The sequence below is a fragment of the Corvus moneduloides genome, chromosome Z (genome assembly GCF_009650955.1).
Source record: "Corvus moneduloides isolate bCorMon1 chromosome Z, bCorMon1.pri, whole genome shotgun sequence".
NCBI classification, from domain to species: Eukaryota; Metazoa; Chordata; class Aves; order Passeriformes; family Corvidae; genus Corvus; species Corvus moneduloides.
The window spans coordinates 8415190-8432100 of record NC_045511.1 but is presented as its reverse complement, the minus strand read 5'-3'; the positions used below and the strand labels follow the sequence as shown (position 1 = coordinate 8432100).

The following is a 16911-nucleotide window of genomic DNA, read 5'->3' as shown; positions in this document are numbered from 1 at the left end:
ACCCTGAAAAATGTAATGTAGTTGCCAGCAACAGATAGCAATCAGTTTAGCAGTCCTGTACCCATGCTTGGAACAGAAGCAGAGCACTTGCTCTTTTTATTTTAGCGGAGCATTTTGTTGCCCTGTTTATATCTGTTCAATTCTTAGCACATATGTTCACACCACATCTCGACAATCACACCAGATTGCACCGCAGCATTGACCTCCTGTCAGACAGGGGTTAGCTGTCTGAGCTAATGATGCAAAAATGCTTAGATTAGGTATCTGATAAGGGTTTAATTAGTATTTTCCATCTCTGCTAGTTAGATGTCCTCCAGCAGCTCTAAAGGTTATTAAAAAATAATTTTTGAGTGTTTTATTTGTAAACAGGCATTACACTGAAGTCACTGATCATTAAATGTGTTTCCTTTAGAAAGCATGTTTTCTCCAGTAATTCTGAAGTGAGCAGCTGTGAGTTGGTCCTCTGTATCTATCAGCACAGCTTGGAAAAGTCTGTTCCATACAAAGACAACTGTGATATCCAAAGAGCTGTAGACCAAAGATGAGTAAAAAGAGCTCAGCATCAGTACTGTTGTACTGCCTCATAGCTGGGCAGGAAGGAAAAGCTGGAAGTTATCTGCCAATCTTTGCTGCTGAAACTGTAGTTGAGGTGCTACTTGCAATTGACTGATGTTAAATCTGTGGTAAGGTAGCACATATTTGCAAGAGGAGTGTTGTGGGAGATAAGCTGGTGGCACAAGGTTCGTTTGTACCTTTTTAAGAGGTCCTTTTTTTAACACTTGCAGCTCCTCTTCACTTTAGAAGACTGAGTCACTCTTAAATGACCCCAAAACCGGCCTTAGTTTTGCAAACTTCAGTTTAGATTGGACAATTTCCTCACTTTTAAACTTCTGTGGTACTTGTGTGAGGGTGATGCAGATGTTTGAAAGAAAGAGTAACAGATTCTTTATGGAACTCCTGGTGTCACAAGGAGACTTTCAGAATAGTCCTGGTCCAGATAGATATCTTTAAAATCATGGGTGTACTTCAGTGCTGTGGGTGGGAAATGAAAGTTATTAGTGCCAGTAATTCATGTTGAAAACTCTATCTTAAACTGCATCTAAAAAACAGGATGTTTTTCTACCTCTAGAATCCAGTCCTAATTTTTGGGGGGGAAACAAACCTTCCTTTTATAATGCCTTCATGGCTGGTTCCAAATTTCCCTGAATTGTTTATTGACCAATAAAAAAGAACATTTGCAGTAAAAAGACCTAGGATTAATTTTGCAGTTCTTTCAACTAGTTTACCAGAAAAGTCCCTGCAGCAATGGTACAACAAAAGAGATATTAATGCTCTTACTGATACTTGAGTGCCAGAGTCTTTAAAAATTAGTAGATATGATTGGTGATGCATAATATGCTAAAGTTTTCAGTAAGTTGCCAATCAGAATTGGTAATTCATGATAAAGTGGCTTTTGGAGAATTTCTTAACTTTTTGCTTAAAAAAAAGTATCTTGACTAAAAAAATATACCACATAAAAGAAGAAGATTTAAAGTCAGTAATTTTTACTGCAATTTTAAAAATTGCTTTATATTCCAACTGCACTGTGGAATGACAATGAAATAGTCACCAATCTCAACCATATCCTATTCCAAACATGTCACAAACATGTCACATAATTATTTCAAGGAATAAGTTTCTTGCTAGAGGTGCATCTTTTATTTCAGCTGAGTGATACTGATGGAAAGCTGGCATTTTGATTTTGTCTTTTTTTCTCGTGATCTCAGATGAACACTGTATGCCAATTCTTGGTTTACTGCTACCGGAATCCATTTATGGAAAGTTCAGTTTTATCTGTTTCCTCTAAATTATGCTCACCTCACAGGTAGACTGGAGATGAGCTACTATCATATGACATATCAAGCTTGTGAAAGTCCTTGTGATTGTCTTAGACCATAAAATGAGCTAAGCTGCAAACTACCTTTTGCAGCAGTCTTATGAATTGACTAGTGCAATAGCAGGTGTTTCTTTGACCAAATTAATAAACCTTTTTTTCTTAGGGTGCAGTGTCTTTCATGATGTGTGTGTGGTTTTTTGTAGCCCTTGCTAGATTAGGCAGTTATTTTTATGGTTAAATCCACAGAAGATTGGATTTAATGATCACTGTGGTAATTTGAAGTCCCACGTTCTTATCTGCTTGGATTTCTCAGTTAGAAGTGTAAACTTTATGTTATCACAGAGCCATGTTCTTTAAATTGTCCAGTGCAAGAAAAGATTTCTTATCATAGTTAATTCATAGGTAGAGACGAGTAAGGAAACAGACTGGCTGAGGATTATCTTCTCTTTTAGCAGTGTACAGTCATAAATTTCAAACCAGGACAGCTCTGTATGTCTTAATAGAGAGTTGCTACTGTGATTACCCATGCTGGCGCATGCTTGAGACAGGCTCAGGATTTTGCTGTGAGCTGGTAAGACCTGATTGCCTGCAAACAGGCAATGCCTGCTCCCTCATGCTCTTGCAGGAGAGGCTGGCTTTCCCGGCAGGCATTTCAGTTCTGTGCAGTTGGAGATGAAGAGGCATTTCCATCTGACCTTGTGTGAGAGTGCTAACATCTGGGGACCATTCATGGTGAAATTCCAGCATTTCAACAAATGCGTGACTTCTTTTCCATTATTGCCTGTAGCAATCTCTTATCAACTATATTCTCACTGTAGTAATTTTCTGGTTACCAATAGGAGAAAAAGTTAAAAAAAAAAAAGAATATTATTGACAATACATTTGATGCATTGCAAAGAATTAACATATGCAATAGGAAAAGGGAATTATTTGGATGGTGGTTCCTATTTTCAGTCCAAGCTCCATGTCTAGCATTTTGCCTTTGGCAGCAGTCTGTTTTATCCCTTACTCTCCAGTTCTGCTCTCAGAAAGCTGCGCATACAATTATTGAAATTTTTTTAAATGGTTTAAACTTTACTAGTATGCTTAACATTAGTAAAAGTGTTTTCTGTGTTAGACTGTTGTAGTATTTCTCTGTGACTTTTAAATGGAGTTCAGTTTTGTGAATATTCTTTTGATTTACATTTTTTCTGGAACCTGTTAGCTTTATATAACAAGTTTGTCTGAAGAGTAAACTAAGTCTTAGTGCAAAGAAGCACTTCAAAGTTTGAGTTTTCAGGTCTCTGCCATATTATGGGAATACATATTGTAAACAGGGAAACAGAACTCGATGTAGCCATGACATGAGAAGCTGCAGAAACATAGTGGTTTCCTCTTACTGTACTAGAACATGTTCAGGTAAAAATGAATTTTATGTTGTGTTACAATGAAAGTTATCATAGGTGCTTTATTATGAGAAATAATAGGTAAGTTGTCTCTAAACATCTTGACTATAGTTTGCAAGTTGATTTTTTCTTTTAATACATGTTTCTGGGATTTTATTCTGAAGTGTGTCTATGCCCCACTTGTCTCTGTCATTTTTGTTTGGTCAAGCTTTCTGCTTGCTTTTGGGTTTTTTTCACCCCCAAATTTCTGCATAGCAAAATTGTATAAGACCAAAGGAAAAACTAGATATTTGTAAACTTCCATCTTTGCCCTTCCATTGCACTCTAAAAGAAGTTGGATCACAGCTGAATTGATATTGATGCATTTTATAGAGACAATCTATGTTTTTGTCATACTATGTAAATACTGGCTTAGATTTAAGTTCTGTGGTGCTCTAGCTAGCTGGGTGTGAGTGGGTCATATCAGGATATTTTCACTCCCTTTTGAAGGATTTCTTCTGTTACTGGAGCCTTGAGTGATTTGGTTGAGAGCAAGCCAATGATTATGCTCAGCCCAAGGGGATGAAAGACAGGAGTTTGTAGTCATTGTGAAGTAAAGAAATTGAAAAAGTTGTATTAGCCTTAAGACTTTGAGAAAAATTACCTGTCTCTGAAAAAAACTGCGGGAGGAAATGAAAGAGTAAAGGAACCAAGCCAGCTAGGCAAAAAAAAAAATTGTCCTTCATCCATGTCACAAATGGAGTGATGTACTTCACTCGTATATGTGATACACCAATATATATTATTGACATAAAACAGTAAGTTGACAAAATTCAGTGGTAAATGTGATGGTAATTTAACAAGATTTGATGACAAAGTACATGACTATTGACAGCGTAGAGGGCAGAGCCCAGATAAAGCTGTCAGGGAGACCCTTCTGTTGTGTCATCAGGTTCAGAAAGGACTCCTTTGCTTTCTAAACTCCTCTCAGAGAGTAATCAATCTAGGTGCAGCTAGGTCCTCTTCTGGTTCTAGACTTGGTCAATGTTTATGTCTAGAGGATTGTATGTGCACAGTCAATCCTTTGCATCACTTAGGTAAGATGTCAGAGTTTAGCATGCTATTAATCACTTACTGAGAATGTGCTGCTGCAGGGAGTCATTCAATTCCTCAAGGAGTAACCATGAGAGGTCCCTTCTCCAGGAGAGAAAGGAGCACTCTTGCCGTCCTGGCAGGGAGATGGTAGCATGAGTTTTCAGTTAGGCCTTATTTTTTACGTCAGTTCTCAGATTATCACATTTCCCACAATGTTTGAAAGGAATTTCTGTCCTGGGGCATTTTATAGACAGTTGGTTTTAAATTTGATGGAGTAGACTGGTGAAGTGTAGGCTTATCAGAGTGACTTGTCTGGGGGCCTTTTCTGGTGCAAAGGTTCATATTGTCTGAAAATCTATTTAGATTTTTTTACATGTAAATAACAGCACAGTGGCAATAGATCTACCCTCAAACGTGCATTAATTTGCCTGCAGTGTTTAGCAATTTTTTCTGAGTTTTGACAGATTTTTTTGTCAAAGATAGCTTGCAAGTTGCTAAGGAAAGAAATAAGTACAAAGCATGGATTCAAAAGAAACTGAAAAATACGTAGACAGTGTCATTTGCAATTCACATTTGAGCACTGACAAGCAGTAATTTCCTCAAATCAAAGAATTCACCAGTGTCATGAGTATTCAGGACTTTCTTTTTCCTTAGTCCCTGTATTAGCATACTAAAATTGTGAAAGATGTAGGCCATGTTGCATAATGACAAAAGTCACCAGTTTGCATCTTCTCAAAATAAACCTCAGTTGAACCGCAAATTACACTTACTGTTGAACACATATTACATTTAACATCTCTGTTATTTCTGACAAAATTCTACAGCCTTGCATGTGTTTTTACCATGAGGTTCCATTCTGAAGTAAACTCTGCATTTTAGACTCTGTATTTAAAATACATCTCTGATTCAAAGATACATTTACGATAACCAATTGCTTTCCATAATAAACTGTCATTATGTAAGGATGGTCATATCATTTTTTTAACCAGATAGAAGTGGGTTGACCTTCTCAATCATTTGTGCTACCTGTTGCACACACCAGCTATATCTTTGGATTGAATCATAGGCAGTACATTAGAGGAACGATTGTTCGAAGTGACATACGTGATTTGATAAGATAGGAAAGGTATGGCAGATATTTGCTTAAGAATAGAAAAAAAGATTAGGTTTGCTTCCTCCCATTAAGCAAGTGTTACAAGATTTAATTTTGTAGGAAACATGAAACAAATACTTAGAAATATTCAGTAATTATTTCACATGATAAGAAAAATAATTCACTCTTGAAAATCAATTACCATCATACTTGTTTAAAAGACTGAGTAAGGTTCATACTGGATCTACTTAGATGGGGTTTTTCTAGGCTAAGAGCAACAAAATTAACCTGTAATACATAAAGTATACTTGTGTGGAAAAATGTTCTAGTTAACAGTGTGAAGTCAAATGAAAAATTGCCATGGAAGAAGTGACTTTGGCGCTTGGTATCTTGTGTTTCCTGAAGCATAAGGTGTACTTGACCTACCGTGCTGGTTTCACTACACAATGGAAAGCTTGCAGGACAGCAAGAACTGGGATTCATCATAACTGAACAAGTGGAAAGCTTGTCAAAAACCAAATGAAATGTCCTACTTGACTCTTACTGATGGGTTTTATTTCAGAAAGTAAAAATCTTCTCATTGTAACTATGGTTTCTGCCTGAAATACAGGGCTTACATATAAAGCTGTATGGTAGAAAATGAAAGTTCAGTGGAGTGTTCATAAGGAAGTGGTCTTTGATAGCAAAGGAGGATGGACACTGAGGGCAACACAAAGATTGTAGGGACTTGTGTGAAGGGTTGATAAAACATGGTCTGGAAATCACTGGAGACAAGATGAAATATTTTATAGTTGTTTCACTTTCATCAAGCTGCTAAATTTGCTAAGACTTTGTACATCTGCAGAAATCAAGTAGCAGACCTCGTGAAGTTTTTTGTATGTGACAGCATATTTCTAGGGCTTTTTTCTTTCTTACATGAGAAACTGCAGAGTGCTAAGGATTGTGATGATGAGAGGACCACTTTCCAAATTTTGAACAAAATAGTTTTATTCTGATGACTGCTAATTGAGTGTGGGACCTATTCTTGGTCTCTGCCATTATATTTCCGAAAGTTTTGCCTGCTGCATCATTATTCATTTGGGACCACATTACAAAGCGTTGATTCAGTATATTTTCAGGCTTGACACTGCATTATAAAGCTATTTTCCAGCACAAAATATTTAGTACAAAACCAGCAAACAGAGCTTTATTTAATGGGTTGTACAAAGCATTTAATTGGTTTTGAAAAGCATGTGGCTACTGAATCTGGAATTACTTTCAAATATATATTTCTTGGTCTTTTGGGGTATTTATCTACTTTTAATAAGAAGTGGTTAAATAATTATTCAGTCTCTTTCCAGAAAGTCAGTCTTTGCTCTTCAAAGGTTAAGGATTAAAGAAAAAATGCTGGAGGCAAAACTATACAAAAGTTCTTTTGTAGCCCAGAAAAACAAAAGGCTTGATTTAAGCACTACTGAAAAAGTTTCTGAAGTTGGTTTTTTTTATATATATAGCTTTATTTGAAATATGTTGGTATTTAGCCAGGCAGAACTGAATGCAACAAGAACTTCTGCTCAGCCTCCTTGGCCTTCCGCAGTAAGGCCAGAGCATTGTGGCCCCTGAACTCACAGACAGCAATTGTACAATGCTGTCGTGTTTTCTTCCACTTGGCATGTCAGTGGCTAAATCTCTTTTTCATAGGAAAAGGCTGTGTAATCCTGCAGTGACATTATCACAAATGAAGCAAAAATAAAATGTGTAGATTTGCTGGTCCAGCAAATAATCCACTTTCACATGTATGAGCCATTATTTCAAAAATAGCACTTCCCTAGGTATGTCTTTGCAAGTAGATGCTCGTTTAATTTTCCATGCTGCCAGCCAGATGCAGTCCAGCCCTGACCCAAGTCCATGGTGTTGTGTTGGTGCAGCTAAAAGATCCAGCTTTGAGGAGGTTTTATTTCCTGAGGCTCGGTGCTGCATGTACTGAACGACACAGTTTGTTCTCTGCAGCTGGCTTGATTCCAGCTAGCTGAGAGCTGCAGCTCAGGCTTGCAGGTGCCAGCACACAGTGCTATCAATTTCCTCAAGTGAAAGAGTTTTCAAACTGCAGAGCACGATACTATTTGCCACCATTTTGAAAATAAGCTTTTGTGATAGGCCACAGCAATGCTCTCCTCGCTGAGTCACATTTACCAGCACCCCCCTTGCATCCTTTTATGCTGATTAGTTTCATAGGTTTTCTAAGATGACAAGACAGGTAGTTTTTGCTGTGTCGATGTAAAATACTTTTGAAGGCAGTCAGTTACTGTCTTAAAATTAGCGCATCTTTCCTAATATCACTTAGCTTTCAGTACATATGATCCCGTGCAGAGTTCCCTGTTGCTGTATTGCACACCTGTGTTGTTTGCAGATTTTTAAAATACCTTTACAACACCATAGACTGCAATATATGCTGTACAATATATGCTGGACATTGAGGCAATTTTTCTTTTAATTTCCAAGATGTCTAAATATATGAAAACTCCATAAAGCATTTGAATCTTATTTTAATCTTCATCTTTGATTTCCACATTCTCTCTATATTCCAGGATGGAGGCAGTCTGATTTTTTCAGCTTTTTTTTTTTCTTTTAATTTCCCAGTGTTTTCAGGTTGTGCATACTTATGCAAAATATTTCTACTTGTTTTGGTGTGCTCCTTGATGCACCTAGACCTGCTTTATTTCAGTCTCCTGCAAAATGCAGATGAATTGATAAAAACATCTGAAGTGCTGTAGCAGTAATGAAACAAAAATAACTTTTTGACCACATGCTGGCAGGGAGAAGTAGTGCACAGCCAATGTGTTAGCCTTGTCCAATGCTAAGTGTAAATTTGTCCTTTCCTGTTTATGAAAGAAAACATTTGTATTTCTCAGGATAACCTCTATTTATAGAGGATGGAATTGTTATTTGCCACAGACCATATCCAGTTAAAATATCCTCACTCAGTTTATTCTCTTCTCTTGTCTAAGTTGGTCTTTGTGATGTCATTTATTGTGGGTGTTTTGTGGTGATCTATTTTTCATCAGTAAAGAACCAGGTGTTAGGCTTTGTTCTACAGTTTGGGTTATGTTTATATCTGCCTTTAGGAAAATAAGGGTGCTGATTCTGCATTTGTAAGGTTAGAGTGGCCAGGCAGGCAATATGCTTGTGGACAAGTCCCAGAAAAATCTAGTTTTGCATGGTTTGGAGGCAGAATAACCATCCAGACACACAAACGTCTAGTTAAAAGAACTCATTAAATAAAACAGAAAAAAATTTATTAGTGGCTACTGGACAAGTATGAGCTACTACTCTAGGTTTGCAATAGAAATAATATTTGTGTTGTCGTCTTGGTGACTGAGTGTTAACCTTTCATGTATAGGTACAGGCTGTTCTAAGCAAAGAATGGCGCATGCATCAGCTCATGTTCTGCTCGGTGTAAATCAGTAGTGAGAGGGACATTGTCCCAGGTTTTCTGCAGTGTCTCGTTTCTTGTAGGACATGAAGTTAAAACTAGAACTTCAGTTTTAACCTTTGAGAAACATTTATATTCTGCATTTCTGAACTGTGTCAGTCAATTTTGATTTATCTACAGTCATTCTGTTAATGGAACATGTTCACAAACTTAATTTACCTACATTATGTGTGACTAAGTCAAATACTATGTACCTTATGAAAAAATGTTTTTTCTCCTTAATACCCGTAACTCTGAAGAGAATCCTCTCCGACTTCCCTGTAGCTCTCCTTTTTCCACTGCTTCTGCCAATACTCTTCTTAATTCATACACAAGTTAGCTAGAAACAGTAGAGAATGCATGCTGTCTTAAACAGAAACTGGAAGTTTGAAAGAGTTCAGGCTAGATATTATTATTATCAATACCATTTTCACAGTCACAACCAGTAATAGTTTTAAATATTCTGAATATTATTTAAATATTCTGAATCATTAGCTCCTGTGTACAGTGTTCTCTGTACTAAAAAATGAAATAAAGCATTAAAGCCAAGTTGCCATAAATCAGTAGATAATTGTTAGCTAAATGTGTAATGTAGGTCACCATAAACTCCACTTTTCCATTTACCATCTGAAGATTTGAACGTCTTTTTGGCTTGTCAGATTTCTTTTTACGGGATCTATGGAAAAAGCAGCAAGCTACCTTTAAATACATTAATTATTTGTAAGTTAATTTTACACTGCTTATCACGACCCTTACTTTAATGCAAAAACATTATGCTCATGATGTTTCAAAGCACATGGAAGACAGAGAAGGGCATGCAGTACATTTACATATTAAAATATGCCACACAGTTTGTGTATGAAGTCAAAGTATCTGAATTCTGGCTAAGATAGAAGGGGAAGAGAAGAGAGCAAAAGGACAGCCATACTGGAACAAATCAAGATGGTGTTTTGTCCAGAATCACATCTGAAGTACACATAAGCTGATAGCTACAGACAAAAAGTAACCAAGCAAGCATATGTAGCGTTCCCTCTTCCAGTTTCCAAGTATCTGGAGCTAAGGGGATTTCCTGAGCCAGATGTGCATTCTGTGTGGGTTGTAAACTGCAGTGGTTTTGTTTTCCATTGAGTTATTCAGATGCCCATTGAGCATGTTACATTTAGCCTCCAAAACATTCTTTACCAACAAGGTCTACAGGTCTGTTCTGCTGTGTGGAGTCACCGCCTCATTTTTATTTCTGATCAGTCTGGCCCATCTAGCTTGTTTTGGTTCCTTGAGCTTTATTTTTTTTAGAAGAAAGCACTGTTATTGTTGATTCTTATTTGACCTCACTCAGGAGCATGAGGATTTGGGTGGTTGATAGCAAATAGCTGGCATTTTTTATTCCTCTTCTAGTTTGCTTGTTTTAGCATTTCGTATTTTCAGCCGTTATAACTATGAGGATTGGAAACGCGTGCATTAAAATTATGAGATTTGAGAATGTTACATAACCAATTCAGGAAGCTTCAAGACCATTTCCTGTAATGACTACAGAGTAAAAATCAATAGTTTTCAATACTACGTCACTGTGATGGAACTCCTAGTCTATCAGCAGATGATAAAGTGATGGTGGAGGATATGATGAAGTGAGCAGAGCACAGAGTGCACGTGTAACGTTCAGCTGCTTTAGTAGAAAGCAAATGGGCTGGAATTTGTGGCCTTTAGTATTTCATATCATGATACGTGTTGAGCATCATCATAAGGTGAGAAAGGGGAAGAGCATGCCTCTAAAGACCTCTAGAAGGATATTCTGTTCAGAAGCTAAAGTGAACAGACTGCTGGAGATCATTAAGAGAGAAGTTGACATGGGTAGATTTTGCTTCTACCTTTCTTCTTGAGGTAATTAATGAACTTAGTAACTTTAGCAGGTGACTCATTAGTACTGTTTCATTGTCTAGCAGATCGACTGTTGAGTCTAAGTGACACAGTTGCAATCCCTTATATGGTTTGAAAAGTAATAATAGCTGTTGTTTTTACTCTGAAATGTAACAAAAGAAGATTTGAACTGGTGATAACTTGACTGAATTCCCAAAAATTGGGCTTGTTCATTTTAATTATACTAGAATGACTGAGAGTAGGGGAGGAAAACACCTATTGCACATGAACAGGCATAGCAGAATTTCTTTAAATATAAATGTTTAAGGAAGACAAAATTATTTTCCAACAAATTATTTCCCATCAGGCTGTCAACGATTAGTTTTTTCTTATCACTTGCAATGAATATTTTCTGAAGAACTAATCTCTGTTTTGGTTTCTTTCACTTCTTTATATTTCCTGACTCTGACTGAAGGAAGAAAAACTAAAATAACACAAATTAAACTTTTCCTTTTTTTTGCTGTCCAGTGAAACTGGAAATACCTACTGAATGACAAATGGTCTTCTGTGATAATTTTACTGCTTTAAGCAGGAAATAAGATGCTGAGAGAGACAGATTAGCATTGACCACTTGGGAGCCTAATTATAGTAACAAGCTTTCCATGAGAATTTTGTCAACTCAATGGTGAATAACACAGATGTGGTTTAGTAACTGAGCATTATTTAGACGTTTTGACTTGCAGCAAGTATTGAATATTTGGGTATTTTTGTGTGACTAATAAATGTCAGCAAATGATCGCGAAATGTTTCTTTAAAATTAAATGAAACTTGTGTATATTTGTTTTTTTAAGCAGTCTCAATGTTCTACAAATTCACCTAATTTTTGACTCTTGCGAATTAAATATACACCTCTGCAGCAGCAGACTCAGTGGTTACTTTTGAAACTGACTTACAGGACAAAGATGGAAGAGATCACTATAAGAAATAGTAAATAAAGAAAAAATAAATAGCCTTATTTTTATATAGAAATAGTGGGTTTTTACTTCTTAATGAGCCTTGCAGTTGGTTATAGGTATCATTTCAAGCTGAATTTTTACCCCATCTATCAAATTTTTCTGAAACTTGCTGTACAGCCAAACTTCTGCAGTGTCTTCCTTGACGATGATCACTGAACTTTAGGCTGTGGGAAATCAGTAATAACAAGCATTTGCTCTCCCGATTCATCTCTTCATAGTCCAAAATCACCATTGTATAGCAACTTTTCCTAAATGCACAAGTATCAGAGTTCTGCAAATAATCACATGTAGGTACTATGGAGATCAGCATATGGTTGCGTAGAATATTTATTTTATTATTTTCCAAAAATAAATGGTTTACAGGAATTAAGAGAAAACTATATACTTTTTTTTCTCTAATATAAGTTAAAATTAAATACATCTGAAAGCTTTTCCTCCTTCTTTTCCTATGTGTTTTTTCTGCAAAGTGTTAAAAATTAGTTAATTCTCAATTTAAGTAACCTTAAGAACTACTTCCTTGAATGAGTGAAAGAACATTTTGTTTTAAATTCTTGCATTAGAAATGAATGGAGCTAAAAAGAGTAACTAAAAGAAACTAAATTAATAGCTAAAAAGTTAATGTTTTACTTACTGTCATTTGAATTGTGATTTTAAAATGAGTGATGTAGTTTGAAAAATATGTTTTGGATACAGAAGTCCAGTTGCCAACAACTCTGAATTTAGTTCTGTACCTATGTGTGAGGAAGTATGTTTTAAATCTCTTGCAAGTTGTGGTATGTAAGCCCCAAATGCCACTTTCAACACGTCTTGTACCTTCCATTAAGTCATAATTGAGCTTTGATTTCTTAGAGGTATTTGAGTTTATTTCTACTGCTACATACTAATTTTTTTTTAAATACTGTTTTTTTTTAAAGCTCTCTTTCACCTTGTTCGCACTTCCAACGTTGATGTGAAAAATGCACTGACCTTCAATGGGCCTCTGGAAGACATGTTTGGGTACACAGTACAACAGTATGAAAATGAGGAAGGGAAATGGTAAGCTCTTTTTCTTTTTTTAAATGAACACTCTAAATTACCAGGTATTCAGTGACTCAAGTGCTGTATTTTTATTTTCAAGTTAGGGTCAGATTCTGTCAGGCATATTTCTTAGAATTATGCACAGTCCTGAGGAAATCTGGAAAGACTGGGAGAGAGAAAGGTCCACATATGTATCTACAATTATCTCCTCATATACACAAGTGACTCCACAAAATGGGTAAATTCCCTCATTTATGGAGCTGAGAAAGGACTGTGTTTTGCCTGAGTTCTGTTTTTTCCATTGACCAAATGAAATCTTTATGTTTTCCTTCTGATAATGTATTCACAAAGAAATTATCCCTGTTTTACCTAAATAATCTGTATTACGTGGTTTTTTTCTAAAGTTTTCAGTCAGAGGTTTTCTGAACTGAGTTTTTTAATTCAGTTGGTTGGAAGATTTACCTGTCAAAATATTAATTAGTACAGTACTCCCTCTGCCTTCCCTTTTGGAGGACTAAATATGTCTTGCAACTGGTAATATATTTACATTTGGGTCTTGGAGCCTTTATCTTAACCTCTCTTTTCTTTCCTGTTGTTCTAAGTAGAGGTTGTATTTTGGCATGCTCGCTCATGTCATTGCTTGTTGGTCATTTGATAAACACCTGCCTCTGCTTTTCCCTTGTTAAAACAAACCCCAGAGGCTAATGGCTGGTCTGGAGGACTGAAATAACAATTGCATGGTAAAAGGTTTGAGAATGAGATCTCCACCTTTCTTTGCAGATAGCTCTGGTTTTCCCAGAGCTTTTTTGATGATTCTTGGTAACCCCAGGGACTCCTGCAGCCATGCAGGAGTGACAGGCAGGAGGAGGCTGTGTGGCAGCCAGGCCAAACTGTTCTGCAGTGCCTGAGCAATCCCCACTGCAAGTGTTGGGTCTGCCAAATTCTGAGAGTGACCACTACTGCAACACCATGCACAGAGAAGTGGAATTACAGAGCCTGCTTTTGAAAGTGCTAGTTCTTGATTGCTGCAATTGCAGGATGTTTAAATACACATTTGTATGAGGGTCATGAGAGAATAAGAATAATGACCTTCTTTGAGCTGATTTAGACCTTCAGGAAATGGAATCCATTCTAAAAGCTGGGATTTTGCAAAGTAAGCTGTATTTTTGTAAACTGTCCTGAAACCTTTCAAAAGCAAACAATAATATGAGCTGGAAATGGTGGCTCTACCAGTGGCCAGACAGCAATATATAAACTAGTATGCTAGATCTGAACATCTCTGAAATTGAACTCCAGAGATCCTATAAATTTCAAGCTTTCAGCATATCAGTATTTAAAGCAGAAAATCTGTAAGCTGATAATTAAAAATATACAAAACAGCCTTGAGAGGATTTTTCTGCTGCTAAAATGCTACCTGTATGGCACAGATATAGCTTTCCAGCAACAGATGGTCTCTAATCCTGACTGCAGCTGTTTCTCAATAAAACTGGGATGCCCTAAAATTCTGGGATTCCCTTGTGCAAAAAGACAAAATAGCCTTTCAGACCATGTACCACACTTCATGGAGCTCTTTCTTTCTGAGAAAGTAACAGCACAGGGGCATGAACCTGATGACCGTTGATCTCCTCCTAGCAGATGTCAGGCACACTCAGCTCCTCTCCATTTCAAAAGTTGGAAATTTCTTTTAATAACATTTTATATTAATTAGAGGGAAGAACATGTCTTTTACAGTGCTGCTCCACATTATTTAAAACTAAATTCTTCCTCTGAGTGCTTGTGAGCCTCTCATTTGGCATTTGGTCTCTGAGCATTGAAAATAGGTTTTCATCTAAGATCTTGTAAAGATCAAGGACATACTAAATAAAGCATATCTTTCCTTCTGTATTACTTCTAATACTTGTCATCTACCCACCTATATTGCTTTTATTTCCCACTGGAATTTTTTAAAATGTTATTCTATTCCATAACTGGGTATATAGGCACATTTCCTTTCCGTGTCATTATTATTTATCTTGCATCTGAACTGGAATAATAGATACTTTTCTTTTTGCCCATCCTGTACTGCTCGTGTGGAGCTTGCTGCACCTGTGTTCTCTCTATGAGTTTTATTTGCTGACTTTTGTGCCTTGTTAGAAAGAAGACATATCAGGTAACTTATTTCATTTGCAGGGTACTTATTGGTTCACCACTAGTTGGCCAACCTGAGAAAAGAACAGGCGATGTCTACAAATGCCCTGTAGGAAGGGACAGCCCATCACCCTGCACAAAACTGAACTTACCAGGTATGCAAGGCAATAAAGCTGTGTCACATGGAGGAATAATAGAGGTCACATCTTAGGAGATTTTTAGCTAGTAAGTATGCATTATAAATGATTTTCTAGTGAAAATTTACTTGGGCATCCAGAGCTAAATTTTAAGGCTTCTCACTGTCCTGTGGAAAACATGCTCATAATTTTAGAATGTGTTATCAAAACTTTATTATGACTGACATTAATTGACTGTGGTTGGCAGTCCTGGCCATCGAGCCAGAAAGGTCTTGGAGCATAATTTCGATTACTCTTTCCAAAGCTGTCTGAAGCCAAGAGCCTTCTTGTAAAGGCTCTTGCCATCAGTAAGCTTTTGATGAAAATGTAAGTAGGCTGATGCATCTTAATATGACATAGGTAAATATTAATGGTTTTCTTGCTCAAAAGATACCTGATGTAGACTGGAAAGAAATTCCTGTTAATATGAACTTCACTAAATATACCTGTTGTGATATTTTTTATCTGCCTGTGTTCCTTGAAAACCTAAATGTCAGTAATGTAACATAACAGTAAGAAGTAAAAAAGCTATTCAGTCAGTCATAGCAAGACAAGGTAAAAAATGAGGGTTTTTTTCCTAATTAAAAAAACTCTGTGCATAGTAGTATCTTGTTTCCATTGTGCTGTTATTTTTACTTTTTTTTCTTTTCTCGCGGTTCAAGCAAACTATTTGAGACAGCAACCCAGACAAATTTTCTGGGATAAAAGCCAGTCTCAGAAATTTTTCTTGATTGTTGCAATTGAAGAAGGAGGGGGAAGGGTGCTAAAATATTTGATGAAACCAGTGTCAGTCTGGGTTTTATTTTAGAAGCTGGAAGCTCTATACTAGGGGATATATAATTTAACATTTTGTTTTCGAAGTTTTCCCAAATACTTAACGTTTTAATCTATTTATAGCTTCTACTTCAGTTCCTAATGTCGTGGAAGTAAAAGAAAACATGACTCTTGGAACAACCTTAGTGACTAACCCAAAAGGAGGGTTTCTGGTAAGAAAGGACTTTTTGCTAATTTTAAAAGTCTGGTTTTTTCTCGGGTATTGTAACAAAAACATTTCACCCTTTTTCATTTTTTAAAGGCGTGTGGACCACTTTATGCTTATAAATGTGGACGTTTGCATTACACAACTGGAGTTTGTTCTAATGTCAGCTCCACTTTTGAAACCATTGAGGCCATTGCTCCATCAGTGCAAGGTATGCATGCCACAGGAATTTTCCTGTGTGTCCGAAAATAAAAAGTGCCAAACAAGACAAATGTATACGCATAGGCATACCAAAAAAATGAACTGCTTAACTTAGCTACCAGCATTACCAAGTTAAGTAAATGTTTTCATTGTCCGTATATAACCTAAATTCTTCCTGCTTTTGGAATTTATCTCAGTCTAAACAATCATTACAGTGCTATGTAACATCCAAACACAATTGCTAAAAATAGTTGCTTATGTTTTTAACTTATGGCCAAAAGACTCCTTTTAAGTAATGACAGCATATTGAGACCTAATACAAACCCAGCTTAGTAATATACATACAAATCTTAAAGACCTGGTCCTTTGAAAAAATTGTAGGAGAATAGATTGACATTGAAGAAGGTACAGGGTCACTGGTAAATACTCCAGTTATGTGATCTCCTCCCATTCTTAAAATTCTGCTCCCAAGAAAGCCCCTTCCTGATAAAAGGAACACAAGCCATGGGAAACACAATGCAAAAGTTGAAGAATGGTAGTTGGCATCAAACATGTCAGTTCAGCCCCACTGCAGAAGGATATACATTTGTTACAAATTACAAAAGTAGCTGGAGCTGTGAGATAAGTCTGATCCTTGTTAGTGTCAATTCTTATGTGGCAAT

At 36.6% G+C, this 16911-nt stretch overlaps 1 protein-coding gene across 2 annotated transcripts in view; it reads left to right on the top strand.

Moving 5' to 3' along the window:
• ITGA1 (integrin subunit alpha 1) overlaps window positions 1-16911 on the top strand; it is a 69812-nt gene that overhangs the window by 15597 nt on the left and 37304 nt on the right. For both annotated transcript variants that reach the window (XR_004237722.1, XM_032097304.1), the window contains exons 2-5: window positions 12664-12784; window positions 14936-15048; window positions 15967-16055; window positions 16145-16259. Coding sequence is in view for 1 of the 2 variants with exons in the window: in XM_032097304.1 (XP_031953195.1) it covers window positions 12664-12784; window positions 14936-15048; window positions 15967-16055; window positions 16145-16259 (438 nt within the window). In the remaining variant the exon portion in view is untranslated. The remainder of the gene's footprint in view (window positions 1-12663; window positions 12785-14935; window positions 15049-15966; window positions 16056-16144; window positions 16260-16911) is intronic.